Source organism: Nyctereutes procyonoides, unplaced genomic scaffold, assembly GCF_905146905.1.
Source record: "Nyctereutes procyonoides isolate TBG_1078 unplaced genomic scaffold, NYPRO_anot_genome, whole genome shotgun sequence".
Classification (NCBI taxonomy): domain Eukaryota; kingdom Metazoa; phylum Chordata; class Mammalia; order Carnivora; family Canidae; genus Nyctereutes; species Nyctereutes procyonoides.
The window spans coordinates 2,438,602-2,452,211 of record NW_026575133.1 but is presented as its reverse complement, the minus strand read 5'-3'; the positions used below and the strand labels follow the sequence as shown (position 1 = coordinate 2,452,211).

Here is a 13,610-nt window from a genome sequence, read left to right as displayed (position 1 = left end):
AAGGGAGAACACTGGACAGTGTCAACCCTGTAAAGGACTTGGCATGCCTGGCACCTGGTAAACGTATAACAAATGTCAGCTGTCGATCTCTATCTGTATCCAAGAGGCTTCTCCTGTCCAGAACTCTTGGGTATGGCAGACAAATGGGGTTCATATTTGACAGGGAAGAGAATTCCAGCCTAGGAGAGCTGATGCCACTATGTGCCCGGAGAGCCTCTTGGCATTTCTAGAGCATCCCCCACCCAGAGACCAGTGGGTGTGAAGACTGTTCCCTAGGCTGCCCTATCTTCCCTTTGCTCCATGCCTCTGTCCACTTCCCTGCCTCTTTTACCTCCCCTCCTGTGAATGGGCACCACCCAGGCTCCCTTCAGGTCCTCTGGGCAGGTGACTTTTTTTTTTTTAAGATTTTATTTATTTATTTGACAGAGAACAAGCAGGGGGAGTGGCAGGCAGAGGTAGAGGGAGAAGCAGACTCCCCACTGAATAGGGAGCCCCACATGGGGCTCAATCCCAGGACCCTGAACCAAAGGCAGATGCTTAACAGACTGAGCCACCCAGGCGCCCAAGGGTGCAGGTGACTCTTGAGTCCATGTTCACTTTCCCATTCCACCTTTGCAGCCACCAGCTAGGTGTGTCCTGCTGAGGTGCCCACGACCCCCAGCAAGTTCAGCAACAATCCATATCTAGAGGCTGCTTCCCTTTCCCGGCTCCCTATTTCTATACACTGTTATCTTCTAGACACCGAGGTTCAGACTTTACCTCCCTTGGGCTCTTCTCCTCATACCCCTGTATCCAGTCAGCTGCTGTCTTGCCTGGTCCTGGTCTGTGACACTCTTCCTCTTGCATCTGCTCCTTCCTTTCCATTGCCCCAATGCCAACTTCTGTGCCTCTCATCTGGCCTCCCACAAAGTCTCTAGGTAGATCTCTTTGCTGCCAGCTCCTGTCGCCTCCACACTGTCAGACTTGAAAGCTATGCCTGGCCCACGCCTTCCAGTGTTTCCCTGCTTCATCCTGGACCCAGCTCAGCCTCAGTTCTAGTCATGGCTCAGACACCCCTCCCAGTCTGGCCTCCCATGGCTCTCTCATGGGACCCTTCTGGTTGTCTAGACCTTAGTCCCTGGGGCATTTTCTCTAGGATGTTCAAACACTTTGAGGTAGTTGTTACTGACTAAAATAGGAACAAATTTCAACATTTGTTGAATGACTGTAATAGGCCCAACTGCACGGTTTCAGAAAAGTAGAAGGCCTGCTGTGTTGCCTCTTGAGAGTGCACAGTCTCTCTGGAGAGACAAGACACATACACCCAAAGCCACACAGCTGCACAGATGCACTGGGCAAGGCTGCATAGCTCATGCCAGATGGCAGGTGTAGTCATTAAGGACTGGAGCAGGCTGGAGAGGTTTAAGAGGGAAGTTGGATCTGGACCCAGACCTGGAACAGACTCACGGAGAGGAATCGTTGCCTCTCACGGTTGGAAGAATGGTATGAAAACACAGTCTCAGAGGCAGATCTGTCCATGGAGTGTGTGTGAGCATGGAAGGGACTGGCTTGGCTAAAGGAGTCTACAAGGAGGAGGGTGGTGGTGCCAAGGCTGGGAAGAGCGTGGAGCTAGGAGCCAGAGAGGAGGGGAGACTCTTCTCTTCAGGTACAACTTCTAAGAGTACTTGAATGTCTCTGGGGACTGATTGTGAATGCATTCAGCCTCATTTGCATGCTGGAGATGTTATTACAATGACATGTATCTTGCAAACAGCATAAAATCAGGAAGAAACTCTATTGTCCAGAGGGTATATTTCTGGTATATACTTTTAAAATTAACTAAATTTTTTTCCAGGAAAATCTTAAACGGCTAAGAGACAGCATTACCCGAAGACAGAGAGAGAAGCAAAAATCAGGAAAGCAGGCAGGTATGTAGCTTCTTGGGGGTGCTGCATTGTGGGGGACTGCCATGATTTGTTGTCCCTAACTCTTCTTTCTGCAGTGGCCTGAGTGGGCAGAGTGCTTGCCTGGTGCCTGTCACCCTGTTTACAGATCTGAGTACCCCACTGTACTATGATGTTCTTTTGGGCAATGGCTTTGTCTTGTCTATTTTTTTTTTTTTTTTGAGAGAGACAGCATATGCAGGGGGTGGGGGGCCCAAGAAGGAGAGGGAGAGACAATTCTAAGCAGGCTCCATGCTTAATGCAGAGCCCGGTGGGGAGCTTGATCTTACAACTAAGAGATCATGACCTGAGCCGAAACCAAGAGTCAGATGCTTAACCAACTGAGCCACCCAGGTGCCCTTGTCTTGTTTATTCTGTGTCTCCAGTACCTGCCACATAAGACATGCCAACAAATGAATAAATGGATTGATTTCTGCATTCCCCCCATCCTCTCTCATGCACAGAGAATGACAAAACTTTTCCCCCAGGTACCTGACCCTTCCCTTGGCATTTAGGAAGACATGTTTTTTGAAGAGAGAAAGGAAAAAAACCCTCATTCACATAGTATCTGTTTCTGATTGAAGCAAGGAATTGCATCATTGGTGTCCACACCATACAGTGCCTCAGAAGGCAGGCCTCAGGTGTAGCAGGGCCCTTGCCATGTGTAGTAGGGGTCCAGTAGCAGGGCCATGCATTCTGATTGTGTACACTGAAGACCAGGCTTCTCAACACCACTACCCCTGAGCAGTGATGGGCATTTGCCTATATTGCATATTCTTACTGAGAGCCTCTGGAATGGTGAGTCTCTGTGATTTATTTTGGCTAGTCTATACCAAGTAGAGCTGGCAATAAAAGGCTTTCAGAAGCTCTCAGAGCTTGAGTAGAGCCCTATTAAATAAAGGACTAAGAATGTATAAAACTTCCACAGTCTTTCTCCAGCTGCTATCAATAACCTGACTTCTCATGACCCTGGCCAGGCAGGTAACACCCCAGTCTTTGAAAATGACATATTCCTGCCACAGGCCCCTTACTCATACCTTTTCTTTCTCACCTATATGAAAACTCCTGGGCTGCAAAACCCAGCTCTGTAGCCCCTGCTTGGTGAGGCCATCCTGGGCCACTCTAGGCCACTGTACCCTTTCCCCACTTGAGCATTTATAAGACCTACTGTCCCTTCCATTCATCTGGCGCTTCTCTTTTGCTACCTCTGATTGCTATCATTTCAATCCTGTATTCAAACCATCAGAAATTCCTAATTCCCAGAGGTTCTGCCTCCAAAATGCATTTTAAATATGATCGTTTCTGACTCTCTCCATGCCACAGCTGCAGGTAAGCTGCCATCATCTCTTCCTGGATGAATGAAGAGCCTCTTCAATCATTTCCCTGTGTTTACTCTCACTTTTCTATAGTTAATCCTCCAAACTGGGGATCCCTGGGTGGTGCAGCAGTTTGGCGCCTGCCTTTGACCCAGGGCGTGATCCTGGAGACCCAGGATCGAATCCCACGTCAGGCTCCTGGTGCATGGAGCCTGCATTTCCCTCTGCCTGTGTCTCTGCCTCTCTCTCTCTCTGTGTGTGTGTGTGACTATCATAAGTAAATAAAAATTAAAAAAAATTAAAAAAAAAATCCTCCAAACTGTAGCCAATGACCTTTTAAAAATAAAAAATCAGGGGCAGCCCCCGTGGTGCAGCGGTTTAGCACCACCTGCAGCCTGGGGTGTGATCCTGGAGACCCGGGATCGAGTCCCACGTCAGGCTCCCTGCATGGAGCCTGCCTGTGTCTCTGCCTCTCTCTCTCTCTCTCTCTCTCTTCTCTGTGTCTCTATGAATGAATGAATGAATGAATAAATAAATAAATAAATAAATTTTTAAAAAAATTTTAAAAATAAAAAATCAGATCCTGCTAATCCCTTGCTCAAAACCCTCCAGGCGATCTTGTTCCACCCAGAGTAAAGTCACACTCTCCACTGTGGCCTGAGAGTCCTATGCGATCTCACCCCTGAGCCCACTTCTACTTTCCCCTTTAACCCCATGCTCTAGTTCCAAAGGACTCCTTTTTTGTTGCTCTAACAAGTCAAGAGCAGCCCTCCCCAGGGCCTTTGCACTTGTCCACCCTCCACTTTTCCCACATCTTCACTGACTGGCTCTTTTTCAGAGTTTGGCTCTAAGTTCTCCTCAGAGAGGCCTTCTCTACATTCTCTCCAGAGCAGCCCTCCAGCACTCACTGTGCCTTTGCTCACCCTCTTTTCACATATCACAGACTGGAAGCATCTCATGTGCCTGTTCTCACGATTATCTTCTGGCCCATTCCCTCACTGTCACTGCCATAAGCTCCATGAGGGCAGAGCTTGTCTGTTCTGGGTTCTGCTGAATCCCCAGCATGTAGGACAGTACATTGATTGGGCTCAAGAAATCTCTATTGGAATAAAATGTTTGGTAACACCATCCATTCATTCTATAAACACTTAACTGAGTATCAGACTCTCTGTCAGGGATAGAGACCCATAAGGCATGATCTTCACCACTGGGTAGTTTATGAGTTAGTCTTTTATTTGTGTAGGTCTGAATTTTCCCAGCTAGAGTCTGCTCCACAATGCCTAGCACAGTATTTTGCAGATGGTACTAGCCTGGTGAATGTCAGTGATTTTGACCTTTTGGGAAAAGAGGCGTACAGAGGTTATAACCATGGCAGAAGGTCAGAAAGGTCATTCTAAGATGTCTGCTTGAGTTACTAGTTTTTAAATGTATGCTTCCACTACTCAAGCTCACACTTGTTTGCCCTCCTGGCTGAAGAGAGGAGAAACAAGAGAAGGCAGAAAATCTGGTTCAAGATCTAAGTAGTGATCTTAGGGTCAGACAATAGGTTCTAGGTGAGAAAAGGGATGAGGTGCTTTTAAAAATTAGAACACATGAACCCAAAGGTAGAAGCCTTGACTAAATGAAACATTTCACGCTTTTACACACAGGCAGCCTCGAAAAAGCTGTGATTTGTTGGTGCGTGAGGTGTTTGAGGGCCAGAGTGTTATAATGTTGGAATCATGAGTTCTGGGTAGCTGGCACTCCAGAACTGAGCCCACTGGGTGTCATCACACCTTTACCACCCAATCAGATGTTGAAGCAAGGCACACACACACAGGCCAAGGAGTAAAGGGGAATAGGCATGGGTCCGGGGCCATCGGGGTTGGGGTCAAGTTCCTAGCCACTGCTCACTCCTAACTAGTGAGGAACCATGGACAAGATAAACCCCCCAACCACAGTCCTCATCTGCAAAGGGGCACAAATAAAAGTGCCTACCTCAGTAGGGTTTCTATGAGGACTAAACAAGTTAGGGTATACCTGGGGCCTTGTGCAGTGCCTGGCACATGGAAGCACTCTAAAAACCACCTGTATAGAAGCTGGTGTCCTCTCAGGCAGGGCTTCCCAGGGTGCGTGCACTGGGCTGGAACTTTCCATCCCAGGTCCAGCCCTAGAATGCTGGGTTTTGTAACATTATACAGAGTTCACCCAAAGCTAGTCCGGCTCTGAATAAGTGATACTCACCCGTATCTGTACTCTACATGACAATGGTCATGTCTACATTTTTTCAAAGGAACATTGGTTAAATGCCCTTGATTTCCTTCCCCTCTCCTCTTCAAGAAGACCCTCTGACTAGGAATTTTATGGGGGAGGTGTTAAGTATTTTTACTTTTTACATTAGGCGTCTTAATTAACGTCATAACTATTAGATGATTAAGCCATATCTAATTTTTTTGAGATTTTATTTATTTATTCATGAGAGATACAGACAGGTAGAGAGAGAGAGAGGCAGAGACATAGGCAGAGGGAGAAGCAGGCTCCATGCAGGGAGCCCGATGTGGGACTTGATCCCAGGTCTCCAGGATCAGGCCCTGGGCTGAAGGTGGCGCTAAACCGCTGAGCCACCGGGGCTGCCCCAGCCATATCTAATTTGACAACAGGGGACAACAGGCAATCCACCCATCAGCCCCAAGAGTTTCCTTTCATTTTCATAAAAAAAAAAAAGAAAAAAGAAAAAAGAAAAAGAAAAAAAAGATTTATTTATTTATTTTAGAGAGAGAGAATGCAGGGGCAAGAGGCACAGGGTAGAAAGAGTCCCAAGCAGACTCTGTGGTCAACACGAAGCCAGGTACAGGGCTCAATCTCACAACCCTAAGGTCAGACCTGAGCTGAAACCAAGAGTTGAATGCTTAACCCTAAGGTCAGACCTGAGCTGAAACCAAGAGTTGAATGCTTAACCAAGAGTCGAATGCTTAATTTTTGTTATTTATTGTGGTAAAATACAATAACATACAATGTATCATTGGGCCTCACTCAATTGTATATTTAGTGACATATTAACGTGTGATTGCCTGTTTCACACTGAGTAAGCTTCAGTGGTGCTTCTGTGTGCTTATGGGGAGTAAAGAGTAGGCACTGGGCGTGGGGTAGGGGAGAGCAGGGGAAGAGATTAGGATTGTGTCAGGGTTTAAGGCAACCTACTCTGCTTTGACCATTGCAGCTCCTTAAAAAAAAAAAGAAGAAAAATATTTTTTCCACATTGAACTTCTGTTTTTACCAGAGGAAAGAACTCTGCTTCCCCCTCACCCCGCAAAAACAAAAAACAAACAAACAAACAAAAAACAGAAAAGAAAAGCATTTAGAAACCATTGACACAGGGTAACATTAATCTGTAGGAACATTAGGGTTGACAAATGGCATTTCTGCTTGGAGGACCTTTTCTAGGAACAGAGCCCATTCTAAATGTAAGGGCTGACTCTGTTTATTTAGAAAGCTCATTTGTGTTAGAAAAGAAAAATGTAAATAAAATTAAAAAAAAAAAAGGGGATCCCTGGGTGGCGGTTTGGCGCCTGCCTTTGGCCCAGGGCGCGATCCTGGAGACCCGGGATCGAATCCCACGTCGGGGTCCCAGTGCATGGAGCCTGCTTCTCCCTCTGCCTGTGTCTCTGCCTCTCTCTCTCTCTCTCTCTCTGTGACTATCATAAATAAATAAAATTAAAAAAAAAAAAGAAAAGAAAAATGATGACTATTTTTCTTTAATTTGGGTTAGAACACCAAGGATAAGTAATAAGTAAGATTCTGTTCATAATAACTTGCTAGTCTTTCTTCAGTCTTGGGGAATTATTTTGTCCTGCTGGTACAGAACGCTGATGGTTCTGAAGGACATCAGAGGGCCTGTCATGGCCCGTAACTTGTTAGACACCCCCAAGGAAGACAGTCCATATTTGTGTTCTGAGTGTGTCTGGGGCATGTCTGGGGCAGGACAGGGAGGAGCAGGCTGGGTCCCAGGCAGCCTGGGCTCCAATCCCTCCAATCCAATCAGAGTCACTTTACGGTCCAGGACAGTCCCCTTAACCACTCTGTGCCTCAGTTTCCTCATCCATGGTTACACCTGATTTACCAACTGCATGGGGAAGAAGTGAAGTTCAGAGGAGGTATGATGACCCATGGGGACACGCTCTGGGAAAAGTACCATGCAATATAATGCTGATCACCATTCCTGGCATTGTTTCTTTCTTCCCAGGAATATCAGGATTTTGTAGACATTTAGACTGGCTCTACTTGATTTTTTTGAACTTCTGACTCTCAAATTTTTTTCCTATGTATTTTACTTTCCTTCCTCATAGAACTGGTTGAGGGTAGAAAATTGCCACATTAAAGTGAATTAAGCAGATAGGAACCTCCCTTTAAGAGAGTGTTGTTAAAAAAAAAAAGGGTCAAAACTGAGGGGGAAAAAAAGGATGCCACCTGCTTGGGCTCTAAGATACTCTGGGCCTGTACCCACATGCAGGTATGGCTGGCTGGTCTCTAGGCTAGTTCTAGGCTCAGGTGGCAATTGCACTGCTCAGTTGAAGCAAGGAGAGCATGAGAATGTGAGAGAGATCCATGTCACACAGAGACCTAGAAAGCTGTTTTAATCCTAGGACCAAACACTGCTCTTGGAACCTGCCTCCAGGGTGAGGTACGTGTGAGGTCCATGTAAACCACAGTCCAACTTTGTAACCTCCTCTGTGTGGAGTATTTCCCATAGGCTCTGTCCACCCTGTGCTCAAACTTCCTCTCTCCTATAGCTGTTCACCCATTTGCCTTCACCTCTGGCTTGGCCAGCAGAGCTACCTCTGCTCCTGGACTCCCTGAACTTCTGGCCATACCCATCCCACAGAAGAGGAGAGGCGGAGGAGGAAGTAGTACCATTAAGATAAGAACATGCCACCCAAAAGTACACAGAGCTTGCACCTCTCCCAAAGGCCCTGCCCCCAGGGCTTGGGCATGTTCAGGGCACCAAGGGAGCCCCGTGACACGAGCCCACCTGGTGTTCACACTTCCCTCTGGGAGAGAGTGGGCATGGGCACCCACAGATACTTTGTTCTGTTCATCAGCAAGAATTGTTTTCTGCTCAGAGAACCCAGGGGTGGAGATCTAGGGAGGACGAAAGAGCAACTAGTGGGCAGGACTAAGTCAGTAAAGAGACCAGTTTAATGCTGTGCAAAACAAAGAAATAATTTGTTTCTAAGTCTGCCAGGTCCAAAGCCACTGAGCAGCCTTGCAAGTCTCAAAATCTTTTATGGGGCTGATGGTTTCTGGGTTGTTGCTGCCGGTTGCAGACCATGCCCCCAGACCACATTTGTTGAGGGATGCAGAGGTAGTATAAATAGTGGTTAGGAGCCTGGCCTCTGGAGCCTGGGTTCAAATCCCAGCTGTTCCACATACCAGCTGTGTGCTACTTCTCCGTAACAAGTTTCTCTTGGGAATGATGATAATGGTATTTATTTCATGGGTGTGGGGAAGCTCACGGAACTCTGCCTGGTACACAGGATGAGCAGTTATTCAGATCAACAGTGCTCCTGAGTACCACTCTGGAAGGGAAGTAATTCATGTCCCATAGCTGCGGAGTGGCAGAGCTGTGGCCCCAGACCTTTCCCTAATTGTGGGCTCCGCCTGGAATGGAAGCATTTGTCTGGCTTTCTCACATGCCTCGACCTCCCTCCTCTCTCACACAGCGATGGGCACACAGGAGTCTGTGGAGTTTCAGTGTTGAATTGGGCAGGACCCCCACCCTCTCCCGACCCTCTTCTCCCCTCCCCTCCACTCCCCTCCCCTCTCCTCCCTGCCAGGCACCCTCCAGATTCAGCCCAGGGAGGCAGGTGGAGATGGAGCAGCTGGGCAGTCTGGTGCCTTGACGTTTATCTCTCTTTCCTCTAATTCCAGATTTGGAGATCACGGTCCCAATTCGGCACTCACAGCACCCGCCCGGGAAGGTGGAGTTTGGAGTCTATGAAAGCGGCCCCAGGAAAAGCGTCTTCCCCCCAAGGACAGAGTTGAGGCGAGGAGACTGGAAAAGCGATAGTACCTCCAGCACAGCAAGTGAGCAGGGGAGGAGCGTGCCTCTACATCTGCATTCCAGCTGGCGCCTGTGGGCTTTGCCAACAATTTCATACTGAGAGCCCAGCAGATCCTCCATTGGAGCCTGATCTGTATTTAGGGGTGTAAGAAATAGGGGACGTTTAGCCTGAGTTTGCCTTTCTTCAGAGGGCCGGAGATCCTTTACATCAATATCCCCTGAACATAATAATTGATTTCACCATTCCTTCTGTAGACAGAAAAACCTAGTAATGATACCAATTAACATTTGTTGAGCATTTACTCTATGCTAAGCCTTTTCTATAGAGTCTCTAATTTAATTCTCACACTAAGTCTGTCCGATAGGCAGTATCCCCAGTATGGAGGAGGAAACTGGAGTGTTGGTGCCTCGCCCTATGTTAAACAACTAGTAAGCAGTGATGTCAGCATTTGAACTCAGGCAGCCCAGATCCAGGGCCCAGACTCTCAACCACTCTCCTTTCTGCTTCCTCAACCTGATAAGGGGAAGGAAAGGGCACAAAGTCAGAAACATTAGAAAACAAGGGACTCACACTTGAGAATTTCAACTTTATGGATGAGTTGAGGATCCAGTTAGGAAATGTGGAAGACATTTTGGCTTGAAAGCTTGATAGAGTCTGCAACAGACAACACCTGCTGATGGCCACACAGGAGGCAGGGGCTTTGTTTCTGTATCCAGGTTGGTGTCAGCTGACTTCAGACACACGGGCCTCACCAACAGCATAGATTGGGTTTCCCTTTTTTAAAACAGCTTTGTGTTATCAAAACAGCTAGGAGAACAATGGAAGAGTAAGAGACTCAGGACTGAATTTGAGGACTCGTGGCTCATTAAATGTCAGGCACAGAACCCCCAAATGGATATTTGGACAGGAAGGTCATTGAACCCTGGGGGTTCTTAATCTTTTCTGCATCACAAGCCCCTTTTAAGAATCTGATCTGTGCTCTGGATATGCTTCCCAGAAAATTGCATGGATATGTGTCCATACATATACACACAGTATTACCCATCTGTGGGCTTAGATCAAGAACCCCTGCATTAGTCTCCCTTCTAACTCTATAGATGGGGTATTTATAATCCAAAGAAGGAAAGAGTGGTGTGCAAGGTCACACAGCTAATGAAGCAAAGGTGGAAGCTGACCCAGCTCTTCTCTCAGGTTAACATTCCTACTACTACTATCTGTTGAAACAGACCCAAAGCCCATTATGTGGCCACAGGGAAGCCTAGATGGGGCAGAGGAGAAAACTTCTAATGTAACGAGGGTGGTAATGTGTAGCCGAAACCCTTGAGGCAATTTAGAGAATTCTGACAAGTTCGAAAATGGGAGAGATTTTCCCAGTGATCCCAGATGGCTGACAAAGCATGAGGCAGATGGCCCATCTCTCAGATGCATGGTTGAGGAGGAAAGCGGTATAGATCCTCTCAGGGTGAGGGCAGGGCATTCTGGGGTGGGGAGGAGGGGAAATTTAACAAGACAGATGTAAAGTACTTGTTTCAGGCTCAGGTTAATTTAAATGATTTTATGTGTATGTTTTACTTGGAGGTGAAAACAGAACGGAAAACATAAACTGTGCTTCTTACTTTATATGGTGGTTTATTGTTTAGGAGTGGCTGGGTCATCTGTCTAGAGAAGGGTATTAAATGACAGACCAATGGTTTTTACTCTGTGGCTGTTGCCTGAATCCAGTCCCTTCTCTACAGTTTTAATTATCTATTGCTGTATAACAAACCACCCCAAACATAGTGGCTTGAAACAACCATTTGTTTATACCGGATTCTAAACTTGGGCAAGACTCAGTGGAGATGCTTCATCTGCCCTCCACATGGGTTAGCTGGGGGTCATTCCTGTGCATTGTCCTCAGCTGTAAGCTCATCATGGGTGGGAACATCCTAGATGGTCTCTCATTTTTGGGGGCCTCTCTGTATGTGGCCTCTAAATCAGTATCCTGAACTTCTTATATGGTAACAAAATCCAGAAAGGGAAATTCCTGGAGGATAGGCCCCAATGTGCAAGTGCCTATCATGCTTTGTCTTGCATCATACTCACTAATGTCGTATTAATCAGAGCAAGCCACGTGGCTAAGCCTGGAAGGAAAGAAGGAAGGGGCTATTCAGAGGCATGGGTACTGGAAGGTGAAGGTCTGGGGTCACTAATGGATCTTGAGATTGATGAAGTGATGGTAGCTGCTGCCATCAATCAGATGCTTCCTCTTGGAGGCCCTGTGCCAAGCATGTGTCCATGTGACCTAATCCATTCTGTGCAACAATACTGGGAGTTCTAGACCACGAAATGGACATTTAGGGAGGTTAGTCCCTGGTTGCTGGCCAAGTAGGCCGAACGTCTGGGTTTCACATCCAGATCTTTCTGTGCATGTAACCATTGGCACATACTGCCTTCCAAATATATATAAGTCCTCAGGGCTGGGAGATAGAGTGAAGATGGCCTAGCTCTGATCTACCAACTGTCCTTTACCCACCAGGATCACTCTGAAAACAACACTATTTTTATTATGGTGTAGGTGTCATCTCTTGGGAACCACAGAAAAACAGTTGCAGGTTAAATCTGGTTATACTTAAATTTTAGTTAAGAATATTAATGTTATATTTAACAGAACACAAATTTCATTTCAGAAAGACTTTTAACCTTTTTGTAGACTGTTGAGTCCATGTTTCTTGAGGGTCATATTATATTTGGTCACTTCTTCCCCTTATTTATTTATCCACCAAATATTTGAGGACTGCTCTGTGCATTATGAGTGAGACTATACACTAGAGACATAAAGACGAAAAAGAAATGGAGCCCATCTTTGGGGGACTTGTAATGGAGTAGAGAAAATACAAAACTAGCATGAATTAGATGCTTGATCTTTCTTCCTGGTGACAGAGGCCTGGAAGAGGTAGGCACTGCCCTCCTCCCCACTGGCAAAAGTGATGATGGGGGTCAGAGCCTCCTACCAGCCATGCAGTCTAGTGGGGATGTGGGTAATAAGTCCTGGAGAGGAGAGAGGGCCAGGGTAGATGAACCAGGGAACCAAGGTTTAAAGACAAACACTGGGGTCTAAAGATTCAGGAACACCCAGGGAAGTCACAATGGGAGCCAATGAGTATGCATTTCCAAGGTTCTGGGGCCAGTGCCTGGGCAGCTTTTTGGTCTCTCCCAGCAGATAACCTTTAGAAGGAGGCTGGTTCATTAGGAGGGAGTGGGATGAAGAATGGTAAATGACAGGAGGCTTGACTTCTTCATAGGCCTGGGATCCATGGGCTGGAGGAGTTACTTCCACTAGGGGATTCTGGAAATTCCTGAGCATTGGCACCTGAGGTTTTAGCCTTGTAGATAAGGGTGGGATGGGGACATTCTGGCCAAGTGGAAGTTGTTATGTGTGGATAACTGAATGGAAAGGAAAAGGATCACATGCTCCTTAATAAGCAAACTCTGAATCCCCTGGCTTACATAAGTATTTTGACATATTCTTTTAAATTTAAAAATCTACTCCCCCAAAATAATCCAAAATTATAATCTTAACCTGCTCGATTTAAGCTCACATCTAAATTAATTAGGCCAAAGTTGATACCGTAATGAAATTGAAACTAAGAATATTTACTTATAAACTAATATGATGAGCTGTGTTAAGTGACAATTCAGTAAGCCTAAGATCTGGCAGTACTACTAGTGGCAATAGTGGTAAATTAAAATCAATTTATTTTGTTTTAGTTGATGGACTTTTTTTTTTTTTTTTGGCTCCTGGATCATCACCTATTTCAGCTTGTTCTAAATCTGTGTTGTCCCATATGGTAGCCACTAGCCATATGTTAATCAAACTAAATAAAATTTAAATTTAGTTCCTCAGTTCTTGGTATGCTCTAGCTACCATATTGGTATACTATAGGACATTTCTAGACAGTTCTATTGGATAGGGCTGTTCTAACAAGATAGGAAGGTGATAGATTCCCAGTTCAAAAGACTGGAGCACCTAAACTCATCCAATCACGGTTCCTACCGTGAGCATAAATTATGCTTTGGAGTTTGGAGTTTGCGCTTTGTATTTTGTCTGTATCAAACTGGCTTCTTATTGGAAGGTGTATATGTATGTGTGTGATTACATGCTTGCTATAATTTCTAAATAAGTAAAAAATTTCAACAAGATGTTTGCAGATTTTAGAAATACCACTGAACAAGCAAGAAATTGAGCATCTCTGCTTCCTTGTCTGTCAAACCAGAGCACTAATATCAGATAGGATTTTCACACGGATTAAGTGCAGTCATGTTTTTAAAGCATGTAATGTGTGATAAGCCCT

The 13,610-nt window shown here is 45.9% G+C and overlaps 1 protein-coding gene across 1 annotated transcript in view; it reads left to right on the top strand.

The window, feature by feature from the left end:
• The window catches only part of PIK3AP1 (phosphoinositide-3-kinase adaptor protein 1), a 117,146-nt gene that overhangs the window by 94,347 nt on the left and 9,189 nt on the right, over positions 1-13,610 (top strand). The window contains exons 13-14 of the mRNA XM_055346188.1: positions 1,835-1,907; positions 9,146-9,301. Of these exons, the coding sequence (XP_055202163.1) occupies positions 1,835-1,907; positions 9,146-9,301 (229 nt within the window). The remainder of the gene's footprint in view (positions 1-1,834; positions 1,908-9,145; positions 9,302-13,610) is intronic.